The sequence below is a fragment of the Artibeus jamaicensis genome, unplaced genomic scaffold, assembly GCF_021234435.1.
Source record: "Artibeus jamaicensis isolate MK-2021 breed Jamaican fruit bat unplaced genomic scaffold, CSHL_Jam_final scaffold_833, whole genome shotgun sequence".
In the NCBI taxonomy this organism is placed as follows: domain Eukaryota; kingdom Metazoa; phylum Chordata; class Mammalia; order Chiroptera; family Phyllostomidae; genus Artibeus; species Artibeus jamaicensis.
Genome location: NW_026522056.1, coordinates 18,979,489 through 19,001,616, shown reverse-complemented (window position 1 = coordinate 19,001,616; position 22,128 = coordinate 18,979,489). Strand labels below are relative to the sequence as shown.

Genomic DNA, 22,128 nt, shown 5'->3' with positions numbered 1-22,128 from the left:
AAGTCTGAACGTGAGCTGCAGTTTAAAAGATGATTATCACGTAATTTGTTAAATCTTACTTCACAAACAGTAACACTTACCTTTACACACACAGACTTTCTAAAGGTTATAAAATACGTAACTTTTGGTTGCGCCATTTCTCAGGACCTTTACTATACTTACACGTAGGTGAGCTTCCAAGAGAGTTAACAGAGTGCAGTGATTTTGAAAACTTTTCTTATTATAAACCTGGAATACTTTGTTCTTGAGCACCAAATACTCTCTTTGAAACCATAACTACTCAAGACACAGCTGAAAAGTATCCTTTGTATACTTGAAGGAGCAGCATCCTTTTGCTAACATTCCAGATTTTAGCTAATAAAACTGATTTTAATCTAGTGTTGACCTTTATTAAATTCTTTAAACTAATTATAGAAAAAAATTTTTAAGTCACAGAAAAAAGTTTTAGTGGCATATAGTTAATTAACACTATAAAGAGAACTGGTATGATACTCAATGGTAAACAAGATTCAACAAAAAATGGGTTAATGTTCTACTTTATTAACTAAGGATCAGGAAGGCTATGAGTAAACTTTTTAAAGTGCTGTTCCATCTGTGACAGTCAAAAACTGCAATGCAGTTAGAGGCCCACGTTTCTTCAAGTGAATCAATCAAGGACCTAACCAGAAGTCACGACTCAAGTGTTAATGGAGAACAAGATATGACAGTAAAAGAGAACAGTAAAACTAGGGCTTTAGTAATTCTTAACCTGCAAGATTTGGAAAAAGATCTTCTGGGCTCACAGTAACCATGTAAGTAAGAAATAGAAGAGGTTTTAAGAAGCACGAAGTGCAATATTTTAAAATATATACAACATTAATAGCTGTATGATAAATTTTGTAAAAAAAAATTATTAACTAAAAATGACTTTGTTCAAATACTTCTAGAACAGTGCGCACCCATCTGACCATACTGAAATAAAATGATGTCAACATGCCAGAGTAATGTTGCCAACATTTACACTGATCGGTATTCAACAGATTTAAATACTCACCAGTATTTTTAATCCTGCTTTTCAGCTGAGTAGAATGCCTCTTCTTGCTCTTTGATTTGGGAGTTCTGTCTTTAGATGCCAGGCTGGCCTGTGCTGAGGCTTTCCTTGCCTTGAATGTTTTTGACACAGTGGTCGGATCTACTGGATCAGGCATGCTGCTGAAGCTTTCTAATGACTCTTCATCACACTGGCGCCTTCTGCCGGCATCTAACTGGTTCTTGCGATTGCTATTTGTAGTTTTCTCTACAGACACTGCAAATCCAGTCTGGATGAACGGTTTGTCTACTTCACCTTCTTGGTCATATAACCATGGTGTTCTTCTACTGTTCTCCACCTCCTCTTCAGGCTGCTTTTGATTCCTTACACCGAAGAAAATAAGTTTTTAGAGATTACAATGATGCATTTCTGAGTTTACTGCAAACTGCAGGTATACCAGTTAAAACAGTTTGCTAGATTTCAATAAATAAAATCAACAGTGCTTTGTGAAAAGCATGATAAAATATTCTCACAAAAATATGCATTAAATGTGCAAATATTCAATAAGCTGGTATTCTAAATTATCTTAAAATGTTAATATTCAACCCTTATCACTAAGCCATTTTCACTGGCTAAAGTGCCAAACCAAAGATCTAGCATTCATAACACAAAAGACTGGGAAAGAAAAATCAAGGGAAGATGGCACATAAGGAAAAAACAAAAAACTTGGAGAAACAACTCAGAAAAATCTACAGCAGAGGGTCTGAAACAGACATGCATCTGTGTCATCTGAAGCGGTTCAGCTGGAACCCGAATTCGGTGGAAACGACGACCATGCAAGCAGTTACTTACTTCTCCACACTTCAAGTGTGGTTTAGTTCTACTGGTCTAGTGTCATCTTCACATTTTATCTGCTAAACACCAGAATCCTTTAATAACTTAATAGGCATGCACTGGTCATCCAATAATACAGTCAAAATACAGTCAAAACGAAGTTAAGTAAGTCTGCAGGATTCCTCAGAACTTTCAATATGCCCATGTACTTTGTACACAGAGTCCTAGACAGGAACAGAACACGATGTCCCAAACCTTTGATCACAGAACCCGACGTGGACACCAGTGTTCCAGACCTAAGAACGTAATTTGGGAGACACTGACTGAGCTTAACTTAATACTCAGGTGAGCAAACCTATAGTCTGCAGGCCAGATTGAGCCTGCTGCCTGTTTTTGTATGGCCTCTGAGCTAAAATATTTATATTCTTGCATGGTTGAAAAAAATAAAATCGAAGGAGAAAAGTTTGCAATGCAACTCTATGAAATTCCAACTTCAGTGCCCATAAAGTGTTACTGAAACACAGCCACTCATTTCTTTACATATTGCTTATGGCTGCTTTTGTGCAAAAATGGCAGAGATAAATGGGCATCAAAAGTACTGTATGGCCTGCAATGTCTACTATTTAGCCTTCACAGGAAAGGTTTTCTGGCCCTGGCCCAAAACTGCAATGTTCCATCTGGACTGCTTATATTCTCCAGCCATTCAATTCAGGGAACCCCTATTAGTTGAGATCCTGGGGAGGAGATCAGGTCTAATCTGAAGTAGGTCAAACATCTAAAACAGTATTAGATATCCACGGCCACCCTTTTTTACTATCAATTATATATAAAATATGGATAGTAATGAGGTAGGGTCCTTCCAGCAGGCAGGCTAGTCACTAAAGCTTTGAAACAATGTTTACTGCTTATAATGGAGATTCATTCAACCCTCATCTCTGAATGGCAACTGTAACTAAATATTGTTAGGCTCTGACAATAGAATATTTTCATAATACAACAAGAGATTTACTAATAGGAAAAAATGGTTAGTACAGCTAAGAAAAACAAAGTCGGGGTGGGGGGGGTGTCAGTCACAGGACTCCTAGAAGCAAATATAAAATTGAACTTGTAAGTTTTTCATTAATCAAGGAAGTCATGATTTAACAGAGTCACACTGCTACTTCAAGAACCTCAATTCCATAACTAAAGGAAAGAATAATGTGATTTATATATTTGTCAAGGGCTGGGAAAGACAAAATAGAGACATTCTCTCAGAACAAATACTAGGCTCAGGTGACCTCTAATATTTCATCATTCGAAAAGGATGTTTTTGACCCAAATGGCTCATCTTAGTTCATGCTTTAGACTTTCCTAAAATCTCCCAAACAAGCAGCACCTGGCCCCAGCATGCCTAGTACCCGTCGCTATGTGGCCCCAGGCCCGGCACTAGCAGCAGTGGGCCTCAGTTTGCCGCTTGGCACAAGTAGCAGCCATCTGCAGACTGCCTTGTAGCTCATGTCAGGTGGCCCTAGGAAAGAACACAGGTGGCAGGTGACATCAGCCTGCACCTCCTAGGAGGCCCCAGAACCAGAGCACCCAGTGGACGACTTGAGACCACATCGAAGCAACACCACCCAATTCAAGGGGTGGACTCAGCAATACAAGAGCCCCACTGAAGTTAAGTCCTGCGCTGTGGGGTGGCCCCTGCACAGCTGAACTTCCATGGTGTTTGGAGTTGGTGGTCATAGCCAGGCCTTGCAGCTGACGGGCCTGGGAGTCAATCTCTCCCACAGAGGTGCCACAGCAGTCAAGGATCAATTACAATAGGAAGGCATACTCAGCCCACACAGGGGCACACCTCAAGTGCCCAGCTTGGGTGATCAGGAGGCGGTGACATTGGGTAACAGAACACCTACTACACTAGGTCACGTCACCAAGCCTGGAGATGCAGCAGCTCTACCTAACACACAGAAACAAACACAGGGAGGCTGCCAAAATGAGGCAACAAACTTGTCCTAAATGAAAGAACACAATAAAAACTCCAGAAAAAGAACTAAACAAAATGGAAACAAGCAAGACTGTTTCCATTTGAACACTCTGCAGAGTTCAAAACACTGTTACAAGAATGTGCAATGAACTTACAACTTCAACAGCATAAAAAAGGACACAGAAACCATGAAAAATAAGCAGTCAGAAATGAAGGATACACTAACTGAAACGAAGAATAATTTATGAGGAATTGATAGTACAGTAGATGAAGCTGAGAATCCCATCAGCAATTTGGAATATAAGGAAGCAAAAAGCATCCAATCAGAACAGCAAAATGAATGAATGAATGAATGAATGATAGTGTAAACAGCCTCTGGGGGAACTTCAAGTGTACCAATATTTGCATCATGGGTGTGCCAGAAAGAGAAGAGAGCAAGAAATTGAAAACCTATTTGAAAAAATACTGACAAAAAATTTGCCTAACTTGGTGAAGCAAATAAACACAAGTCCAGGAAGCACACTGTCCCAAACAAGATGAATCCAAACAGCCCCACGCTAAGTCACATAATTAAAATGCAAAAGGTTAAAGAGAAAGAGAGACTCTTTAAATGCAGCAAGAGAAAAGCAGTTAGTTACCTACAAAGGAACTCCCATAAGACTGTCAGCTGATTTCTCAACAGAAACTTTGCAGGCCAGAGAGATAAGCAAGATGTATTCAAAATGATAAAAAGCAAGCACCAACAGCCAAGGTTGCTCTACCCAGCAAAGTTATTATTTAGAATCAAAGGAGAGGTAAAGACTTCCTAGACGAGAAAACGCTGAAGGAGTTTATCACCACCAAATTTATATGAAATATTAAAGGGCCTTCTTTAAAAAGAAAAACATAAAACATTTGAATAAAATGGCAATGACGATCTAAAAAACAAAACAACCAGAACAGAAATAGACTCAGATAAAATTTTAATGGTTGTACGATGGACCATTAAGGGAATGGGTAAAAGAGGCGAAGAGATTAAGTGTTATTTATCTAGCTATAAATATGCTTACAGAATGGTTAACCTGACCCAACACAACTCATGTTTGATACTGAGTCAAAATTACATTTGGTCAGATTATCATATTAAAAAATAATAGATGCTGAGAGACAGTATAAAGAAATTACATGACTGACACCATATATCACTACAACTTTCTTGGCTAAAGCGGTTTTCCTAACCAAACAGTGCTCTTCATCACTTGGGGGCAGGCCCTAGGAGCTCGTCCTGACCGGGAGCTCTGAATCCCGTCAAGGCCCCACCACTTTACAACAGCTGTCCTCTAGCAGTCGAGGCTGGTCCTACATCGTGAACTTAAAGACACTGCATGGGACAGATCTCGCCCTTCCAAAATGGATCTCACAGGACACTGATCCAAATGCTGAGCTGCTCTTGTGCCAGGGTGAGCAGCAGGTACATGCCTGAGAGACACCTGGTGAGATGTCAAGCCAAACAATCACAAACACCCTCCCTGTGTTTTCACGACGTATAATTAAATGTAATCACAAAAGAGGTTAACGTGAACTATTAAGCACATAATGAATTCTGTTAGTGACTGAGTTACCTTTGTTTCTCTGCTCCAATAGAAGAACTACTTTCAAAAGGTTTCGGAAAAGCCATATATTCTGTTTTCCCAGAAGAATTCTGGGCTAATGGTTGCTGCTGTTCAGTGGATGTAGAGATATTCTGAGAAAAATCTCCAAAATTAGAAGGAAATAAAGGGCTGAAATTCATACCTAGTAAGTAAAAGCAACGGGTAAGACAACAACAAAGCATCTTTAGCCTTACTGTGAAATCAAAAGACATCTGTAATCAAATGTGCCTTCATATCCATCAAAACAAAAAGTTAATTAAAATTAAGATTGTTTTTATACTCCTGTTAAGAAAACACACTGTGATATTTTTATTTATATTTACATCCACAAAGCCCTTCCACCAACCTTTTCTCCTATATATATACATAGTCTGGCAAAATCTCCAATTCCTCTCTCTTCATGACTCACCTCATCTAACTGCTCACATAACTATTTAACTTATTCTACCTCTTGAATGTGTTTCCCTGGTATTACCACAAACAGCCTTCTATTTCCTAGTCACTAGCTATACTCTTGGTTCCTTCTCTCCTTCTCCCCTCAACACCATTACCAGTGTAGTCTTTCTAAAGTATGTACTTCATGCTATCTACCCCCCTCAAACTCTTCAATGGCCCGTCTCATCTGCAGCACAGAACTAATTAAGCTGCCTCGCATGGCACAAAAGGCCTGTACTGCTTTCCTGGCCCCAGGCCTAAACAGACCTCTAAATTCCCCAAGTGATAAACTGTTTCACTGCTTTCTAGCTCCAAGTGGTTCCATTGATTAGAGTAAGGGAAAGCCCTTTCCCTTATTCCCTGGAAATAAATTGTTCATTTTTTAGCTTAAACAACACCTTCTTGCTGGGAAAATACATTTGCCGATGACGTCTTGCCCCAAGGTAGAACAGCCCCTTCACCTCGCTTGCACCCACAGCACTGCAGTGGGCACTGAATGACTAACATTCTTCGCGTCTCCACCAGACCCCAAGTTCCTTGAAGAGGGAGCCTCACTCCTCTTTGAATCCTGGTCATTTATGTGTCCCTGTACTAAGTACTCATATCTCCCTGCCAAGACATGAAGCTCCTCTAGAAGAACATTATGTTATTCAGCTTTACTCTCTCAACACTACATAGTGCCTGGTGTACAGTAGCCATTAGATATATTAATTCCCTTTCTCCTAATCAATAGTTGTTAAATAATTCACACATGTAAGACTTAGCTATCACTTACAATTGTGTACTAAAGAATCAAAGTAGAAGAGGGTTTGTAACTTTCTTTGCAAACATTTCCCACCACTCTAAAAGAAACTGACAAATATCCATGTAATAGACAAATGATACTCTCAAACACATTGTACCTATTTATTTTCTCTTTATGTTTCCAGTCGCTTACCTGGTGCAAATGATGAAAAATTAGTAAACCCAGGTAAGTTAAACAGATTTACAGGCTGTGTTGGAAAGCTGAATGGACAAAACAAACTGGGGGAAGGAGGGTGTGATGCGCTACTGCCTCTTTCCTTGCTTCCAGATTTTTCTGGATGCTGATTTTGTTGGCGCATAAGTTCATTTAGCATTTGTTTCAACCTGTAAAAATTTAAGAAGTCGGTGCTTTAAAAATCAGTTACAGTACATTCAGAAAAAATATATCTAAGAAGTGATTCAACAGAAGAGACTAGCTGCTCTGGTAGTTGCTACAACAACTGTCCTGAAGGCTTAATTCAGTAACTCCGCCTTTGGAAGGAGAACTGCACCTGGCACTTCGATTAGATAGTAGGTATAACTATAAAAAACACGTTTTTCTTGTTTACAGCTTTACTGAGGTATAGTTACGCACCATGTAATTCAACTAGTAAGTGTAAAGTTGAACAGCGTAAATCTTTAAAAATAAAAGTCAAGGCCAAAATATTAAAGGGGAACATTGGGCAATCACAACTTACAAAATTCTCAGGTGACAGAGAATATGTGAATATGTAATTTGGCTCATGTCCTTCTGCCTCAGAAGGTAACTTACTGCAGAGCTGCACTACTTGGAAGAAACCGATTACCTCTGCACGTTATTCTGTTGCCACGTCAGCTGAGTGTAGCACTGGTTCAGCTGATGCATGATGAGGTGCACTTGCGGAGACGCGACGTTGCTGGGCATGACACTGTAAGGGCCCGTGAGGAGAGTTTGCAGCAGACAAGACAGAGCCTACAGAAAGAAAAGGTTCCGTGATATTTACTGAGGACTTGAGAAAAATGTGCATTGCTTTTAAAACAAGGGAAAAAAAATACTTTCAGCAGGTAGTAAATTTTACCTGCTGGTCCTGCATCAAAGTCTGGCAAATATTGACACTGAAGTCAAGTTGTTTCTTCAGCTGATTAATCTGCTCTTGCCACTGTTCTTTCTCCTCTACATACGAGAGTTCTGACACCCAGCGGAGGTTTTCCTGACGCTGCATGCTGATATTCTGTTGTCTCGTCTTGGCTAATGGACGGTAATTTCCATCTGCTGAAAACGGGCGATTGTTCTTCCACCTAACAAAAAATTTAAAATCTTAGGTCATCATACTAATTATTTGGTTTTTAAAATCTAGCAAGAAACCACAGGCCAGTATTCTCTGGACTCAAAAAGCAGGGAAAATAAAGGGGGTAAAGAGTCTACGTTTTTAGCTTTATACAATTATCATTTCTTATTCTTTTCCAGTTTTTTTCATTTATGTTTTACACAAGTGTCCATATAATTCTGTATACTGCAACATGAAAATATTATCACAAGCATTTTTTCATTCTTCTTGCTTTAAGCTAACCACACAACACCAGCAAGTGGAACTACTTTGCCATCTTCTATTCTTGAAACATTTTTCACTTATAAATAATAATGTAATGAGTATCTTTTGACAGACCTTTTTCACTATCTACAAGTTAAAAATTCTTACTAAATTCTCCAAAACAAAAGCAAAGACCAAAGCTTATGAATCTTAATCCAGTTTAACTGAGATATATCTCAGCAACACTCTTGTGGTATAATAAAAAATTATTACAGGGAAAGGTAAAGGGATTAAGCAAAAACAATCCTCATCAACACAGACAACAGTGTGATTACCAGAGGAAAAGAGGGTTGGGGGAGGTACAAGAGGATAAAGGGGGGATAAATGGTGATGAGACTTGACTTGGTGTGGTGAACACACAATACAATATACAGTGTATTTACAGGGCTGTATACCTGAAACCTACATAATTTTATTAATCAATGTCATCCCAATAAATTTAAATAATGTTTGTGTTTGTGTATTTGGTCTTTGACCCAGGTTTCCAGCAGAGCTCCTACAACTCTTGGTATCTCCAGAGTATTTGCTGTTATTCAAAAAGAGCCCCTTTCAACCATATCTGAGTTTATGCTAATGACTCTTCCCAGGCCACAGATAGCAGTATGAAGAGGGCTGGTCTTTTTCACCAGAAAACCCAGCCTGGTGATTAGAGGAGGTGGAACATTCAGCTCCATTCCCTAAACTCCAAGGATGAGAGAGAAGGGGCCTGAGATTAAACTGAAGTGCCTATGGCCAGGCAGTGGTTAGGAAGCTTCCGGGACGGCGACCGCCCTGGAGTGAGGGTGGTGCTCCCAGACAGGGCGTGCGAGCTCCACAACCCCAAACCTTGCCCTATGCGTCTCTTCCATCTGGATATTCCTGAGCTGTATCTTTTGTAATAAACCAGTAAATATAAGCACTTTCCCAAGCTTCATGAGCTATTTTAGCAAATTATGAAAGCTGAAGAAGGCTTATGGGAACCCCAGAGCTTACGACTGGCATCTGAAGTGATGGCAGTCTCCTGGGTCTGTCTCACAATATAGTCAATACCCTGTTTCTGAGAAAAACCTGCAACTCTTCAAATCAAGCAAAAAAATTAAAACAGTGAAACTAACCTATTTTTAGTTTCCTTTGCATTGTAAGAGTTATGATTCATGCTGTTAGGAGGATACACTGAAAAGTTATCATTGGAACTAGAGTCTTGTTCTTCCTCTTCCTCCTCATCTGTCCGAACAACCCCTTCAGAAAGGTAACCATCTTCATCTCCTTCTTCGTCCAGTGCACACTGGGTAGAACCGCCCCAAGTTGCCATTGTTCTGGAGATTGAGACAAAAACCAAGAGATCATCCTGGAGATGAACTCAATATACTCCATGCCTCCTACTACGTGCCAGATGTGTACCACAGATAAATGTGTGCAGGTATGGGTATGTGTGTGCATAAAATTCCATCCGATCTTAAGAAATTTGATTGATTGATTGATTGATTGAGAGAAACAATTTGTTGTTTCACTTTATTTATGCCCTCACTGGTTGATTTTTCTATGCTGCCCTGACCAGGGATCCAATCTGCAACCCTGGCGGATCCAGATGACACTACATCCAACTAAGTAACCCAGACAGGGCAAAATTTCATTTAATCTTAGTAACTACAAGATGGGTAGTACTCTCCCCAATGCTGCTTTATAAAATATATTTACTCTGACTTCCACAAAACAATTCTTCAAATAAATTAAAACAATAATCATATGCCCCTGAAATTTTTCCCCTAAATTAAACCCCCCTCAACTTTCCCTTCGAATAACAATTTTCTACATCAGAGCTGGACAACAGCACTTTCTGCAATAGTAATCTATCTTTGTGCTATTCAACATAGTAGTCACTAGGTAAATATGACCAAAGAATACTTAAAATATGACTGGTGTCACTCAGAAAATGAATTCTAATTTTACTTAATTTTAACCTAGTTACTTCTGTCTTGTGATAAACTAGATGTTTATCGAAACTATCTAAAGAACTCAGAGTATGAATGTATGGTAGTCAAAACAGAATAAAATACTGTAGACACAGTCCGCTCACTAAACATGTATGGGGACTCCAAGAACAGGACAGGCTTTTCTAAGAAGAGTGAGGCTTGGCCCAATGTACCAGGAATGCCATCTAAAAATATCAAAATGTAAAGCTACGACAAATTTGGATTTCAAAATTTTAGCTATGAATACTATTATATAGATAAGCAATTAACTGATGATAGAAAAACAAGTCTTTTAGAAATATTCTGGATGTGAAAATTTCAAACTTAAATTCTAGAAACTAGAAACTTATAAACAGCAGATGTTCAATTTAAGTTAAAAAAGTGCTTATTTTTGGCCTGATAGAATAAGACTACAGTCTCAAAATTTTTCTTTTTGTAAGCTTAAAACTTAAGAAAATAAGGGCCATACAATCAAAAATCTGTATCACCATTTGACCAAGTGTCTTAGTAATTAAAAAAAAGACAGAAAGATGATGCTATGAGAAGTCTGAACAGAAAGTAGTTCAATTCAGTGACACTGAGTCACAAAGGTGATGCCCACAACCGCCCTCACTGACCCACGTCTGTGCTGTGACGAATGAAGAGGGACAAGCCTGCCTATCCTGCATGCCCCGGGGAGGGGGGTTAAAACCACTGTTCACACGACTCTCTTACTTTTCTGTTCTGCTCTGCTGAGGAGTACACAGATTCTCAGATCCATCACTTCTCAGGGAAGCAGCCACCGGAGACGCGGTTTCAGCCAGACCTTGCCTCCTCTGGTGTTCGGCCATCAGAGCTTCGAGCTGCTTTCTTCTCTGTCGCAGCTCTTCCCTTAAAATTTCATGTCTTCGCATTTCTGACCAAAGCTATTAATTAAAAAATTAGAATTAAATTAGTGTAAACATTTGGATTTGTTTTCCCCTTAAAGAACAACCAGCTAATACTATTTGTCAATACCAACAAATATTTCTAATCTCATTCTATCCTTTTCATACTGAGATATCCATTGAGGTTAAAATGGTATTTTAATGATGAGTAAGAAAATATAAGGTAATTATTAATTCTTAATGAAAACAAGTAGCACCCCACACATCAACTATGTAAAGTAAGTTATGATGTTTCCTACATATCACATATAAATAAAGTAAAATATCAAAGGATAGGTCTTTTTAACTGAAATGATTACTATTTGCTGCACCTATCCTTTACATATAATTCTGCCAAATATTTGCTAATAAAGATCAAGACTGTTCTGAAGAGATCCTAACTTAATCACATTTTGAAAAAGCATCTTCTTTCCCCAACTGAGAGACATGAAACAGGCTACATTTAAACACATGTTTCACAGATACTCAGTTTTCCTTCTTCAGATGTGACTTACACAGCACGGGGAAGAGTGAAAAAGCCCTAACAACTGTGTCAGATGGTACTAGACTTATCAGGGTGATCGCTTCGTAAGGTATAGAAATGTCTAATAGATTATCTTGTACACTTGAAACTAACATAATACTGTATGTCAACTGTAATCAAAAAATAAATTTTAAAACAAGCTGTGGCTTAAGACTCAAGAACAACAGGGTGCAATATACAATACCTCATTATCTACTACTGAAGAAACTTCAGGCTCAAAAACAGATTTGCTTGTATTGGTTTCATTTTCATTAACAGTTGGGGTTGAAGTGACAGCTGGCATATATTTTTTTGTGGGACAATTACCCGCACTAGTAGCTGACAACTTAAAAAAAAGGATTAGTAACAATTATGAGGAATTAAAGCACTTAAGTTAATTTCATAAAAGCAGTTATCTTACTACTCTTCTAGGGTTCTAGTAATGTTTTATTTATTACCAGACCTCAACTGCTATCATGATTCAAAGAAAATCAGACATAATAAAATAAAGATGAAAACACAGGCTAAAACTGATGAGTAGTAAGCAACCTTCAGGAACAAGAGAAACAAGAGGAATAAAATGTTACTCTGTAAAATTTCATATACTCAACCCAACTCAGGTACTTATTTGTCTGGACATTGTTCAGATTGGGGACAAGGGAAAAAAGATTAGACAAAGTAGAAAAGGGTAAAACTCTAGAAAATAAATGTCTCTATTAGAAATATTATTTGATGTGTTTCCCTTTCTTTGAAAATAAAAGTTGACTGAAGAGTAAACCTAACCATTAAATTTTAGGAAAAAAGTCTCAAAAAGAATTGGCATTGCCTTCCCATATTAACACTGCCCCTGATTATTTGTCATGGTCAAAGATCGTTCATTCTCCATCCGTCTCAAAGACCAACACACAGGGTACTAAGAATAAACAAAAAGTATGTAAAGTTAGCATTCAAACTACAAATAAAATATTTTAATTAATTTCCTTCGATAAATCATGATAGCTTAAGAGTCTTTTAATATAATTTTAAGCCAGTAAAAGATAGAAATACTAGTTCCTGAACTATAAAGCTGAAACCAGAATATTTTAATAGGTATACTCATGTTCTGAATCTACAGCCAGCTAACCCATCAAGGGAAAGAATGGAAAGAATCAGTCAATTTCTATGTGGTACCTTTCGGTGTATATGTATATCCCTTGCCTATTTCATTAGTTCACCCATTTCATTATCAAATTAACAGATATGAATCTGTCATATCAGTACTAGAAAGTGTACTTGTAATCGACATAAAGTTTTAGACATCTTTTTTCAGAGAAGTGGTAGAAAGAAATTTCCTACTTACCTGTAGGTCAGGACATGCCTTCTGCAATGCTTGAATTTTCTCTTGAATCTTAATCAGTTTCTTTCTTTCTTCCTGCAATTGTTTGAGTTCTCTCTGTTGTTGCTGTAGTTTAGCCTCATAAAATTTCTCTCTATAATTAAATTGACATTAAATTTGTGGACTCCAGTGCTTCCGATGATAGCATTAAGCATGACATAGTACAGTACACCTAGCCAAGTACTTTCTATACAAAGGCAATCAACTTTTATGAAACGAAGGCTATGACTTAGCATACCTTGCTTTCTCATTTACTCCAGTGTCCTTCTGTGTTTTATTGGCATTTCCTCTGGTGTTATTAGCAGTCTGTTTGGTGTCATCTTCTGCCGGGTAGAAATCATCCAAATGTGAAGTACTGGCAGAAATAGCTCCTTGATCTACTGCATCATCATCCTAAAATCACATCATTATATTAAAACAATCTTGATATATCCAATTCATACTTAATAAATAACACTAGTCTGTCAAAGTTACATAATAAAAATTAGAGAAGTAGAGAAACTAGTAATTTTTAGAGAACACTGAAGTTTATCCTCTACCAATGGCAATAAATGGAGTACTGAAAGTAGAAATAGTACATTTAAAATTTAAGCTGCTTACTAGCCAGTAATGACAGGTATTAAGATACCTTTTCTTATCTTGACCAGGTACAAGCAATCAAAGAAAAAAACATGAAGATAAGAAACAAACTATTGATGCTGGGAGCTCTTGCTATTAGACATTTCTTCAGATTTAACTTTTACATGAACAATTTCAAATAATCAATGTCTACTGTCACCTGCTCACTTAAAATTTTCCATTTCCTCACTGTGTTTAGTTTGCCAAATGCCAGCGGCTCACAATATGAAAACTAGTAAGACTGTACCATTCAAATCTGCAGTAACTACTGAAAATACAACTGAAATCCTTACCTTCCTAACAGTAGATTCACATCCTTTATTGAAATCAATGTACTTATTAAAATAGAAGATTTAAAATGAACTACTTTATTTTCTTAAAAATATTTAACTCTATGTATTTTAAATTTACTCATGCTTTCTCTGAAGTCCTCAACTAAAACTTTAACCACTGGAAATCATTCTAATAAAACCTTGAGGAGTTAGTAATAACTCAGTTATGAAACCAACTAATCAACTTTAAGTTTGCAGACAGTGTTTTTCTGGTCTTCACAGTCAAAAGACCTAATTTGTTCCTAGCATGGAGAGGAAGATTAGAGATAACTGGGCTGGGACTCAGAAAAATAAAGAAGCTAAATCTTGAGACATTTTTCATGTAATAAAAAGTGGAAAAATGGAACTATGAGAAAAGATACCAAAAACACTGCATGATGTTTCAGATGGTAGTATGAAGATGTGTGAACAACGAAAATGATAGAGCTCCAACTCTAGAAAAAAGTAACTGACCAAAAAATAATTGTATTCTAAGACACATCAAGTTTCATAAGGGCCATGTAAGTTGTCCAAGCTAATCTAATCAATAAAAGTAATAAAAGCTTTATATGATCGTAACTTTATAACTGTTTGTAGACCTTCTCCTGAGTCTCTTGGGAAAGAGACTATTAAAAAAAATGTAAGAACATAAAAATTATGCTTAATAAATTAAGTAAAACTCATCCAACATTTTTTCAATTGCTCTCTTTCAAAGGCTTTAAAAATTTTTTTATTGACTGATTTTAGGGAGAGGGAGGATTGTGAAAGAGAGAGAGAGAGAGAGATATCAAGATTGAGTTGTTATTCCACTTACTGATGCAGTCATTGGTTGATTCTTGTATGTGCCCTGACTAGGGATAGAACCTGCCACCTTGGCCTATCAAGACAATACTCCAACCAACTGAACTACCCAGCCAGTGCTCAATAACTCTCTTTCAGAAGGAGACTCCTTAATCCCTCTGGGTTGCAGTTTCTTCATTTCTCATATACATATTTTAGGTTTTAGAAACTCCCTAAAGCAAAAGGTCTCCATTCAATATAATCCGGAAATTATGCTGATTCATCTGTAAACCACCAAGTTATTTATCATTTCTAATCTATTATTCCCACTTTGGGTTGTACATCTGAAAGAACCTTAAAAAACAAGGCGAAAGTAATTAACCAGTACAATGTTCTAGACAGCACAAGCTATTACTGTATTTGCTTTAGCAGCTCTTTTAATTTTTTCAAATAATACCATCATATAATCAAACTTCAGAAAGTAACAAAGACATTTAGAAAAGCTTTCTTTCCATCCTTTCCCCCCAACTGAATCCATTCTTCATAGGTAACCAATGTTAGCAATTTATATATCCTACAGATATACTCTGAATATATAAGCAAAAATATTTATGTGTATACACACACCTACATGTGTTTGTATACATGTGTTTATACAAAAGCCTTCATGTATATATATGTATATGTATGTGTGTATATATATATATATATATATATATATATATACACACATATATATATGGAAAAACTTGGAAAAAGCCAAAAACCAATTCCAGTAGTGGTTAAACAAGCTCTAATGTAATCAAGGATATGGGAAAATGGACTCATACATCACTGCTTCAGTACCACTGAACAGTCATTCCAGAGAGCAGGAAAGCAGTGCCCATTAAAATTAAAAGGCACATGAACTCTAACATAGAAATTCTACTTCTTCATAATTGCTCTTGAAAAACACAAATACACAAAGAGGATTGATTGAACAAAAGTGTTCACGGAAACGTTCCAAGTAGTGAAAAATTGGAAACATTTGTACACACTAACAGGATGTCAGATTAACTAAATTAAGGTCTGTTGATACTACAGAAAACTATGCAAGCCTTGTATTGAATATATATAAACAAACATGTATGTATGCAATATTATCTGTATTTTGTAATCATTTAATATTTCATAATTACTTAGCTAGCTATAATCGTGTAGAACTATATACATTGATATGAAAAGTTCTCCAAGACATTGTGGAGTGGGGAGAAAAAAGTAAGCTGTAAAATAATACTTGTATGTGGAATCTAAAAAACAAAATAAGCAAACAAAACAGAAACAAACTCACAGATACAGAGAATACACAGAGAGTTACCAGATGGGGGCAGGGGTTGAAGCCACGGATAAAAAAGGTGAAAGGAATTGAGTGGTGCAGATTGGCAGTTACAAAAATAGCCACAGGGATATAAAGTATAGCATCGAGAATATGGTCAATAATATTTTCACAATTATGTATGGGGTTAGATGTGTACTAGACTTACTGAGGTGATCACTTCATAAAACAGGTAAATGTCTAATCACTGTGTTGTATATCTGAAACGAATATAATATTGTATGTTAACTGTAATTGAAAAATAAATTTAAAAAATAAAGACTGGGGTCTCCAGCAAAAAACGACCATTTCTGTGATCAAGTTGCACCGGAACACAGCTGCACTCATCTGTTCCCCTAACATCTGTGCCTGATCGGAGCAGTACTTGTGACAGCGCCTGTCTGGTCCCCAAAGCCAGAAACACCCCCCAACTTGCCCCTCGTAAAGAAGTCTGCTCATGTCTGATACGTGGCACGTGAAGTGCTAAGCACGTAAGCCTGGCAGATAGCAAGAACTCAACACATTAACACGTACTAGTATAATTTACCAATATAATTATCAAAATATATAAATTTTACCTTATAAGACCTGTCTATTCAACAAATAGTTCTTTAAAAAACCAAGTAGTACTTACCTGTACCATGGCAACAAGATCTTGTAACTGTCTAAGTTTCTGTTTTGCAACCATAAGTCTATTGATCTTCTGTTCAAATTCAGCATCTTCTGGAGCCTCGTCAACCACACTGCTCCTATGACTAGATAATGAAGCTGCACTGGCTCCTTCATCTTCTCCTTCCTCCTCCTCCTCCTCATCATCTTCACCTTGTGCAACATGAATCCCCTGTTCTCCTTCTCTATTGTATCGGCAATCTGCTAAAAACAGACATCACTGAAACTGTAACTTACTAAAGACTACTAATGAAAGAACATCCGCTCCCCAAGAACAATATGGCAGTAATTTCTGGGAATAGAGTCAATCATACCTAAAGAAGGAGGCATGTTTAAAGCTCTTATGTTGGCAGCAGATCTGTTGTTAATCTCACAATTAGAATTAACTGATCTGCCATCTCTGTTATTAGAAACACACTGTGCATTAGAAATACTATTTACTTCATTCCTGGTGGCAGCTACTTGTGGATTCCTAAAAGAAAGAAAAGAGCTTAAAGTTACTTAAGATAAAAAAAAAAAAAAAACAATAATAATCAAAGGTTTAGAACTGCTGATAAAATAATTCTGAACTATAAACATCAGTGGCTACTTCCCCATTTAAATTCATGCTGTGAATAACTGGCTTGCTTTTCATTAACTTCTGCTATTTAGAAATTTAAGAAAACATCAATCAAAATTATACCTAAAAGTAAAGAGGTAGGAAAATGTTCAGTTGGACACTTACCATGTACTTGCATCTGGATCTAACAAACAGCAAATTGACTGAACTATTCAATACTATATTCAACATTTCCTTATTTTTTCTAATTAATTTTGAGAGAGGGAAAGGGAGGGAGAAAGAGAAGGAGAGAAACATTGATGTGCAAGAGATGTATCGATTGGTTGCCTCTTACACGCCTCCCACTGGGGACCTGGCCTGCAACCCAGGCATGTGCCCTGACTGGGAATTGAACCAGTGATCTTTTGGTTTGCAGGCTGGCACTCAATTCACTGAGCCACATCAGCCAGGGTTTATTTTTTCTTTTTTAAAGGCAGAGCAATAAGATTACACTGACCAAAATAGTAGACTAACAGGAGAAAACTTCAAACAGAAGACATACAGCATTCAACTGAAGTTTCTCTGCTTCTATATTAAAAGTATTAAGATAAATGTTAGAAAAATAAACAAGAAGTTCTTACAGAATGTTGGTAACAGGTTCAGAAGTTTCATGCTCAGAATCATATTCTGACTCTTCAGTTTCTTCATCTTTTGTGTTTTCATTTACAGCATCTGTCATCATATCTGATGTCTGCTCATAATAATGAACTAATTCTCTTAGTTCATTCAATCTCTTTCGAACTTCATTTAATTTCCTGTGAACAGCAAAGTGAAGCATTATTTCCACGTAACCGCAGCCAGCACAGCCTAGTCAATAATACAGGAGATATGACCGCAAAGAATTTAATGTCAAGTACCGCTTACTCAAAATCTCATCACTTTATTTTTTTTCACGTTGTATTAGGGACAAAAGCATAAAACAAAGTTGCAAGCATTCACTTTAAGCAGGCATAAATGTTACCAGCTTAAAACACTAGGTTTCTCAATACACATCAAAAATGAGAAGTACAAAATACTCAATCTGAATACTAGCTCTCAGGCAAATCAGGAATGTAGGCACTATGGAGCATCTATAGATGATTCCTGATTTGTCTATAACATACAAGGGTCTATAAATTTATAATGCGATTACCAAAAATGACAAAGTTTAAGTTTTATTAAGTGCCAGAAGGTACGCCAATGTTTTTTAATCCTTAAAACACCTCTGTGCACAGGTGTATTATTATCTGTGTTTTGTGGGTGAAGAAACAGAAGCTAAATGAGGTAAGTTACTCGTCCCCGGTCATGCAGCCTTGAGAGATACAATTTACAGTTTCCGAGCTATCTGACTCTGAAGCCTGAGTTCTAAAACCATTTGATTACAGAAATCTTTGAACTCCAGCCCCGCTATTTCTAACCCTTTGTTTGGAAATGGGAATACACTAGCTCACAGAAACGACCCGTATGGCATGCAGCGTCACGCGGCTCCTGGACAGCCCAAAGACTGCACACGTAACGCACAGACACACTTCTACTACCACCATGTCACTTCAGAATGTTCAGCACATTAAATAAACCCAGAGTGTATCCCATTAGTCAACACTAATCTATTTAACAACATGTGTAAAAGGGCTTTACTGGAGTTTTTCGGTTGGATTTAGATGGCCTTCATTTTCACTCTCGGTCTGAGAAAGCAGAGGAGCTGCAACATAAGGAACCGCTGGTGGGAGGCTGTTGGGTTCCCCGTTGGTGACTGGTGCCGAGTACACAGGAGCGGAGGGGGCTGAAGGTGGACTCCTTTGATCCACGCTCCTTTGCGCAGGGGCTGAAGGAGGCACAACTACAAAAGAAAAAAAGTTATTTAAAAGATTTATGGTATCAAAACACAGTTTGCTTGGATGTAGAAAAATAAAAAGTAAAAATCTCTGACATCTTAAATTCTGCATAAATTTTAGAAACTTAAGGATATAACATCCAGACACTTATACACATGTCCCTCAACCAAAGACAGTTAAAAAAACGAAGAATAAAGATGAGAGTTGATAAGAACTATGATATTGTATCTTTAAAAATAACTAGAGTGTTCCTTGTTAAAGCCATGATAAACTCGGTTCTAGGTTAAGTTAGACAAGGCCACCGTGCGTGCTGGGCAGTCCACCACCTACAGATCTGGACGGGGCAGTCCTAGTACAGCATGTCCCTGAGAGCGCTCCAAGTCCACAATTCAGAGGAAACTGTATCTGGTCTCCAAGATGAAACTTTTCTTGTTCCAAGAGATAAAGCAAAATTGTTAAAGTGACCATGGTACATCCATACCATGAAATAGTACTTGGCAACAAAACTTTCTAATTAATGATGGTTAATTCCTCAGTAGTCCTTGAACTACATTCTAATTACTTTTCTGTGCATACACATCAGAGAATATCTTATGCCTTAAAAGAAAATAAAGATTAGGAATGTTTGCACTTCTCTATCTCCTATTACTCTAAAACTACTGTGATTTACCTCTTTCTCAGAACAACACTATCATTATTTGCTGCCTAAACTGCTACAGCTAGTTTCCGGTCGTGTCTTCCAGTGGGAAGAAAATAACTGGCATCATCAGTAGACCAAGTACTACTTTGTTCATGCAAATAAAACTGATCACAAGGCCTTAAATACAAGCTTCACATTTTAAGGTTTTCTTAGTTGTGTTAAGCTATTTAGGAAGGATGTGTTGGGATTACATTCTAGAGAAGGAGGCTAGCAGAGGTCGGAAAAGAAAGGAGCATGCTTCAGTGCACAATAGTTAAGGTTCTTTTGGAGGTAGCAGGAAAGTACAAGATGGGTGAAGAAAAAACAGGGACTCCAGAAATGTCTCCAACCCTTGTTTTTTCTTTAATAAGAAAGCAGAAAAGTGTTGAAGAATAATGACCAGTTGAGGCTGACCTACCAGACTCCATTCCCAATGCCACAGCTCCTACTCCTAACTGGGTAAAAGTCAGGAATCAGGTCTGAGGATGTCCAGTGAGAACTAGTAAACAGATCTTTAAACAGAGGCAAGGAAAACATCTGCGGAGCAGAAAGGAGTTTCCACAGTGCGACTCAGAGGATTACTAACTTTCCTGCTCCCACATGAGGCGATGATTTACGTGCTCTTTAAAAGAATGTAAGTTATGGAATTGCTGCACTAAACCATATGTACTATATAGAAATTTTTCCTATCTCACTTTTTTGTATAAATGCTTTCATAGTTTTTAAATACAATGATTAATTTGGTTAAGTTTTTCTTTAAGGAAAAAATTTTAATATGTTAAAAAATGCAGCATTGTTTTATCTAATTGCCTTCTCTTCTACCTTTCCCTTATTTAAATCCTACCAGTTTTCAAGACCCGACTTCATTCTTTCCCTTTTCTGAATTATAGAACAGACCTTCCATCTGTTTTGTTTGGCTTTTATCAACCTCTGCCTTGTTACTAAAAAGCTTTTCCCATGTAAGTTCTATCTCCCCACAAACAGTGTTGTTTTCTTCAGGAACTACGTGTTCAGCCACTCACCAAACATGTACTGAGTAACTACTATCAGCATGTACCACGACGACACTTGTATGTGCTCTACTAATGCCACTACGCCAGATTTACTCACATGAATTGTTCAGATGCTGATCCCGAAGTGTATGAAGCTCTCCAAGCAGTTTGTCCATTTTTTGCTTCTTTTCCTGTAACACTCTCATTTTGCTAAAAAGTTGGACCTTCTCATCAGGTAAATGTTCTGAAACTGATGGATTCCTGCTCTGGGAAACCTCTCTAGTTAACGAAAGACTTTCTGCCTGTCTTCTGTTATCTGGAACAGCTGGAGGCTTGTAAAAAATAAAAGAAGAAAAATAAAGACTAAGGTCATTAAAGGCTGCATTCTCATTTTAAAATTGCATACAAATTCTTCACAACACATTAATCCTTGCTGTGACTGTACTGGTGGGTAAACACGTGCCTTTCCCATTCTTGCCACATTCACACACGCAGAAGCTCCACAGACACATTAACTACACAGTGGTCTTGGGTTCATTGAATGCTATTTATCATCTGGATCTAAATTCAGTGATGTAAATTAATCAAGCAAGGCCACATTTCATACAAAACGAGCTCTCAAAAAAATAATCCTTCAAAAATACCATTCTCTCTTGCCACCTTTTTAGAATGACCACCATAAACTTAAACTTCTTAACCTATCAGCTTTTCCTACCACTTTTCTATGTTCTTCTACTTAAAAAACAATTATGAAACATTTCAAAAATCTACTAAGTCTTAGAAAATCACACAATGAATGAAGACCATTGAGCTCAAATTTTAACATTTTGCCATATTTGTATCAATTTTTAAGAGAAATATAGTTAAAGCTCTATACATTCCAATCCCCAATCCCATTACTCTCTCTAGAGATAACCACAATCTAAAATTAGATAGCTACTATTCTTATACAAGCTTTTATTTTGTAATGTCTATGTATGCATCCATGAAAAATAGACATGCTTTACACATTTAAAAACACAAGCTAGGTGACATCCTCCTTAAACATGCATTTTTGCTCCTCAGCTCTGGTTTAGCTACTGTAACTGGTTACAGCATTTCACACTACGTATATAACTTGCTGGGCCATTTCCCTGGTCATGGACATTTAGGGTGTTTCTGATTTTTGCTGTTAACAACACAACGCTGCATGAACATTCTTGTATATACCTTCTTGTGAACACATGAGAATTTCTTAAGGTGGGAGACTGTAGAAAATATGTACTAGATATTCCTAAAAAACTCCCCCAGGTGGCTGGTCAGCAGACAAGAGATACTGCATCTTCACTC

At 37.3% G+C, this 22,128-nt stretch overlaps 1 protein-coding gene across 24 annotated transcripts in view; it reads right to left on the bottom strand.

The window, feature by feature from the left end:
* PCM1 (pericentriolar material 1) overlaps window positions 1–22,128 on the bottom strand; it is an 82,917-nt gene that overhangs the window by 34,565 nt on the left and 26,224 nt on the right. For 17 of the 24 annotated variants that reach the window (XM_053659982.1, XM_053659992.1, XM_053659997.1 and 14 more), the window contains 15 exons: window positions 20,918–21,131; window positions 18,932–19,133; window positions 17,896–18,069; window positions 17,031–17,188; window positions 16,682–16,920; window positions 13,223–13,377; window positions 12,949–13,078; window positions 11,815–11,955; window positions 10,896–11,086; window positions 9,324–9,524; window positions 7,717–7,936; window positions 7,465–7,610; window positions 6,813–7,003; window positions 5,411–5,582; window positions 1,034–1,392 (listed from right to left, as the gene is read on the bottom strand). In XM_053659982.1, the coding sequence (XP_053515957.1) occupies window positions 1,034–1,392; window positions 5,411–5,582; window positions 6,813–7,003; window positions 7,465–7,610; window positions 7,717–7,936; window positions 9,324–9,524; window positions 10,896–11,086; window positions 11,815–11,955; window positions 12,949–13,078; window positions 13,223–13,377; window positions 16,682–16,920; window positions 17,031–17,188; window positions 17,896–18,069; window positions 18,932–19,133; window positions 20,918–21,131 (2,893 nt within the window). The remainder of the gene's footprint in view (window positions 1–1,033; window positions 1,393–5,410; window positions 5,583–6,812; window positions 7,004–7,464; window positions 7,611–7,716; window positions 7,937–9,323; window positions 9,525–10,895; window positions 11,087–11,814; window positions 11,956–12,948; window positions 13,079–13,222; window positions 13,378–16,681; window positions 16,921–17,030; window positions 17,189–17,895; window positions 18,070–18,931; window positions 19,134–20,917; window positions 21,132–22,128) is intronic. The other 7 variants (XM_053659993.1, XM_053659996.1, XM_053660002.1 and 4 more) reach the window with 2 other exon arrangements.